Consider the following 5,954-nt stretch of genomic DNA (forward strand, 5'->3'; position numbering starts at 1 on the left):
GCTAAAGTTGTCTCGCCCAATCTCGTTTTTTTCCCCATTCTTTTCTTACACCTCCTTTAAAGCAAGCAGCCATTCCATGACTTCACCTTCCCTCAAAACGCTCTCTCCTTTCCACTGAAGTTGCGTCACAGAGTACACCGGGATATGTTTGGGAGTCTTATCGCAGCCAAATAAGTGTGTACATGAAACTCACATGCAAAACTATTGATCAAAGCTAGTTCCAGAAATAATTTAGCATACAATCACACGTCCATTACAAATAAAAGTCAATAGAAAACTATTTGCTGATTAGTTGTTTAGTTGGGCAGACCCTCAGACACGTTTCGGTTAAGCTGTTTTGAGTATGACCAACTTTTAATAAGCACATGTTAAGGTGTGAGCTTCAGAGGAATCAATTTATACTAAGTGTGATTCATGTTAATTCTAAAGAAGAGCACCTCAAAGAGCATTGCTTCTGATCTGCTAATGAAGTTCATCTCTAGGCCAGCACAATAGCTTTTAGCAAAACTACACGATTGCTCTGAGGTTTTTGTGTGATTTAAAAATTAATGATCTCAGAATAATTTTAGGATGTATTATTTCCATTAAACAAGCATAAAACTGGTGGTGTCAAAACATCCATGTGAGAGCATACAACATCACACTGTCAATGAGCAATAGAAGCATGCATATTTACAAAAGCATATACCTTTTGTGTCACTTATGTGACTTTAATAGTGATACTATGTGTTTTTAAAGGTATTTTAGCATGTCAACAACAACAAAAAAATCATTCCTTCTCAGTATTATGTTTGCCCATCTTTCCCCATGAGGACACATTTTTGGCCTTTTGACCCAGACCTGTGTTTCCAACTTCTTGATTAGCAAATATGTGTATGTATACTGTGTGTTTATACAATTATTTAGGGTTTTATACATGCATACATAAACACATTAAAACCTTTATTAAAATTATGCAGAAACCCATAGATAAAAAACAAATATGTTTTGAACTTTTCGAAACAAGTGCATATTTCCTCTTCTATCACTTGATTTTATATTTTATTTATTGTTTATTATGCATGTCTGTCAGTATAAGAAACAGTTAAAGCACTGCAATTTACCATTTGATTATTGAAAACTTGATATTTATAGAAATATCAGCATTAGATTCACCTTCTACTGAAAACATTACTGTGAAATCCTGAAATATAAAACTGTCAACCCTTTCACCTGTCACCTTTTAAAGCATAGCTATAGCCCAAGTTCCATCATATTAAAATGTATTAATTTAGCTCAAGATGACACAATGCAATTTATTAACACTTGGAGACATTCTTTATCTTACATAATATTCAAAATGTTACAGATAACTAATTTAAATATTTATTTTTAATTTTATATTGATTAACTTTAATAATATAATATATTAATATAATAATAATAATTCTTATTATTTATTTATTTTTTTAATGATCCAAGTTTTGTTACTCATAGAACACCACATAAAGGGTTAAGAATGGGTCTTGTGGATATATGTTAATACTACTGGGTGAGAACACTTGCCACCCCTTATGATACATGAAATGTAATTGGGAAAATTATATATTCCCCAACCCTTTCTCTCTTTCACTCTCTCTATCTCATACACACGCTCTCGCACTTACACTCTCTCTCTCTCTCTCTCTCTCTCTCTCTCTCTCTCTCTCTCTCTCTCTCTCTCTCTCTCTCTCTCTCTCTCTCTCTCTCTCTCTCTCTCTCTCTCTCTCTCTCTCTCTCTCTCTCTCTCTCTCTCTCTCTCTCTCTCTCTCTCTCTCTCTCTCTCTCTCTCACACACACACACACACATCTTTGTGACGTTAGGCCCTCCTTTTAACCCGCAAGGTGAGGGTGTGGGAGAAACAATGAATAAGGAGTTAATGTAAAGCGCTCCGGATCGATCTCATTCGCATTATCGCGCATCAAACAGCATCGGGACGCACTTCTCCCGCAGCGGGATCTATTAAACTTTCTATAAGCAGCTGGTGACAGCAGCGGATCTCAGCTGATCAGGAAATAAATACCGTGTGTTCCTCCGGCCATGGCCCGGCGTATCTCGCCTGCTGTCGCTTTTCTCTTTTGTTTTGGACTATCGGTAAGTTTGTCGTGTTTTTAAATATATCAGTCAATAGATATCCACGTTAACATAGCCTACTCCATTTTAGTCTTTCTTCTGTATGACAAAGTATCGTTTTGTAAACCGAAACAATCGTTATGTCTCTCATAAAACTGAAACTGCTTTTGTTTGCTTGTTTGACAGCCTGTTTGTTTATAGCACTGTCGATGTGTAAAGCAACCACATTTATGTTTATAAAGTTAGTGTGAAAAAAGCCTTGTATTGTCTTTAACTCTTAAAATGCCGGAGGCCAATCGCCTCAATTGTCCAACCCTTTACAGGAATTTACAATTGCAACTAAATGTAGAAAAAAAAAGAAAGAAAAAGAAGAGACATGGTAAAAATGTTACATGACATGTTACATTTCTATCTATCAAATGGTGCATCTATCTATCTATCTATCTATCTATTGTTTACAGTGTAGCCTGTAGGCTATAAGTTATTTATAAGTTATTATACATAATATTAAATATACAGTATTATAATATGTTTGTTTATAGCACTGTCGATGTATAAAGCAACCACATTTATGTTTATAAAGTTAGTGTGAAAAAAGCCTTGTATTGTCTTTAACTCTTAAAATGCCGGAGGGCAATCGCCACAATTGTCCAACCCTTTACAGGAATTTACAATGGCAACTAAATGTAGAAAAAAAAGAAAGAAAAAGAAGAGACATGGTAAAAATGTTACATGACATGCAATTGTCCAACCCTTTACAGGAATTTACAATGGCAACTAAATGTAGAAAAAAAAAGAAAGAAAAAGAAGAGACATGGTAAAAATGTTACATGACATGTTACATTTCTATCTATCAAATGGTGCATCTATCTATCTATCTATCTATCTATTGTTTACAGTGTAGCCTGTAGGCTATAAGTTATTTATAAGTTATTATACATAATATTAAATATACAGTATTATAATAGGCTATTATATTATTGTTAATGATATTGTCAATCAGGAGATAAATATTAATAATATATTAAAGTTTTTTTTTGTTTTGTTTTTTTTACATTGGTCTGGAGATCCCTAGCTATCTTATTATGGTGTTATCATCGTAATTGTAGTATTTTGTTGGGAACTTCCACTGTTTACCATGGTGTATTTTCGTAAAGGTTATTTCAGAACAGGCTCTGTCTAGAATACAGACAGACAAACTACAGCAGTCAAGCTGGATCTGCAAGTGTTGTGTGAGAAAGTATAGCCTATTCTATTCAATTTCAGGTGTGTTGAAATCCCCGCCCCCTGCCACCTCAATGATTGACATTTCTCAATAATAATTCTTCAAATTCTAATGAAGATGAGTCACTGAGCAACAGTCGATTAAAATGGTTACTAAATGATTGTGATCTACTAAATGAGTGAAAATCACTTTACCTGGAATAGTTTACACTGGAGAATCTCAGTGAAGGAGTATTTTACTGCTTTTATCAGTATGTGCTGGGTAGATGTGCCAATAGCTCACAGTCTTGGTTGTTTTGGCTTACGGTTTTAATATTTTTGCATACATTATACCCATACATGTTTCATACACAGAGTGTGTATGAGAAAGTGAATCACACATTTTATCACTGTTTTTAATACATACTATTTCCACTTCACAAATGTAAAGGTTCTACTTATTTATACGACGATCATTGGGCCTTCAGTTTACGTAAAACAACCTAATGCATGTATCAAACCTTATGTAATTACTACACAAAATGTGAAATCTCCATGTATCTCTATAAACACTTGTAAAAGTACTGTGCAAAGTTTCTGTAGTTACAATTCAGAAATGCACAGTAGAAGAAAGTAAAGAAGCCACTTTACTAAGACATATTTGTGATAGTGCAAGGTTTTCTTTCTTTTCTCGACTCCTGTATAGGGATTTGTTCTGTGGTTGCAAATCTTTTCAGGTTTCACTTTCATCTAATTTCATATAAATTACAGCATCTGTTTAATTTTGTCTGTGTACAGACGGGATGAGCTTAGTGTCAAACTATGCTTGCGTGCAAGTTGCAACTGCAGTTTCGATCATTTATAATGACTCACCAGTGAATCATTTACAAATCCTGCTAATGAGAACGTTCTCACCAGGCAGGGCAGCAAATATAAAAACAAATATTTCTTGGTCTCCTTTTTCTGCTGTGTGAGAAGGTTGGCAGGATAAGTCTGTCTTCACAAATTGTTGATGTGCATTTCTGTTTTCCCACAGCATGTGTTTGAGGTTGAAGCCAGATTCCAGCACTCTGTGGCCCTCCACAGGCAGAAGAGAGAATGGATCGTCCCTCCCCAAATCTTAGAGGAGAATGTGGATTACACCAAGAGAGAGTTCATTGCAAAAGTGAGTGAGACTTTTCCTGCGTCAAACACATTGATATGCAAACATCAACCTTAATGCACAATCAAAGTGTAAAAAAGAAAAGGCATCATCTTTTTCACCAGGGAGTTAAAAAGGGAACAATAAAATCTCATGTAATTGCAATTTATAGTACAACTATAGGAATAGGCCTAGTTCACCCAAAAGTGAAAATTTACTTTAGATTTACTCACCCCTAGGCCATCCAAGATGAGTTTGTTTCTTTATCAGAACAGATTTGCAGGCAATTTAGCTTTAAGTCACTTGCTCGTCAATAGATCTTCTGCAGTGAATGGGTGCCGTCAGAATGAGAGTCCAAACAGCTGATAACATCAAAATTATCCACAAGTAATCAACATGACTTTACTTGTGGCTTATTAATGGCTTGTGAAGCGAAAAGCTGTTTTTGTAATAAACAAATTTATCACAATGTTTTTAAACTTCAAGTCATCTCCATAATATTGCTTTCTCCATTAAAAAGTGGTCTCATCTGAATCAGGAGATAAATATGCACAGATCGAAACAGTTCTAATCAAATATATTGGTGGATTGATGTGAGAGGATAAGAGGGGATGGACTTTTCATTGAAGGAAACTGTCAGGGTGGTAAAGAAAGAGGAATCACTTGCAGGGATAACATATTTATTGAGTTTCAAACACAAAACAGGAACTCAGGAACTAAGCCATTGTCTGAGAGGGTAACCAGGAGAGATTCCAGCCAGGTCCGTGGAAGTGAATATCAGCTCAGCAGGAGGCGTCTAGGAAAGGGGTTTCAGAGCAAATGGCAGAGAGCAACAGTTCAAGAGCAACGAGACAGACAAGCTCTCCAGTGAGCACCAGGGCACAGGGAATGGCAACGGTGGGAGAGAGAGGGAGAGTGAAGGCAGAAGCCTGGCTGACTTAACTGGAATCTTCTGAGGCTGGTGGACAAGACTGATATTAGCAGAGCAGCTGGATGGATGGAACAGGAAGGGCAGGGAAGCAGGTTGAGCAGGGCAGCAAGGGATGGGAGGGAGGTGGCAGGCAGTAGGGAGTCCAGCAGCCAGAGCCGGTGGGGGAGCAGGGGAGCAAAAGGGGGAAGGGGAAAAACAAAAACGAAAACAAAACTAAACTAAACTAAAAGGCAGGAGCTTAGAAAACGAGGAACTAGATAGCACAGAACTAAAGCAAAAAGGAAAAACCCTAATATCAAAAAGTATAAAATAAATGCAAAGGAGACTAGACTAGACTAGACTAGACTAGTGATGTTCGGTTCTTGAACGAATCGTTCTTTTGAGCCGGTTCTCAGGAAGTAACCGGTCGAACCGGTTCACAAATCGAACTGAATCGAACTTTAGTTCCGGGTTGATGACGCAGGACACACAGCCAAAGTAGCACGTCCAACTCAAAAAGAACCGATTGAGCCGGTTCAACCAACTGTCGAAGTTTGCCGAGGATTACCGAGGACTCAACAAGAACCGAATGAGCCGTGGCGAAGTTT

The 5,954-nt window shown here is 36.9% G+C and overlaps 1 protein-coding gene across 1 annotated transcript in view; it reads left to right on the top strand.

The window, feature by feature from the left end:
- Nucleotides 1–1,830: 1,830 nt before the first annotated feature.
- The window catches only part of LOC107723566 (cadherin-2-like), a 7,114-nt gene continuing 2,990 nt past the window's right edge, over nucleotides 1,831–5,954 (top strand). The window contains exons 1-2 of the mRNA XM_016532264.1: nucleotides 1,831–2,113; nucleotides 4,332–4,460. Of these exons, the coding sequence (XP_016387750.1) occupies nucleotides 2,060–2,113; nucleotides 4,332–4,460 (183 nt within the window). The 5' untranslated portion in view covers nucleotides 1,831–2,059. The remainder of the gene's footprint in view (nucleotides 2,114–4,331; nucleotides 4,461–5,954) is intronic.

Source organism: Sinocyclocheilus rhinocerous, unplaced genomic scaffold, assembly GCF_001515625.1.
Source record: "Sinocyclocheilus rhinocerous isolate Xijiao unplaced genomic scaffold, SAMN03320098_v1.1 scaffold1725, whole genome shotgun sequence".
In the NCBI taxonomy this organism is placed as follows: domain Eukaryota; kingdom Metazoa; phylum Chordata; class Actinopteri; order Cypriniformes; family Cyprinidae; genus Sinocyclocheilus; species Sinocyclocheilus rhinocerous.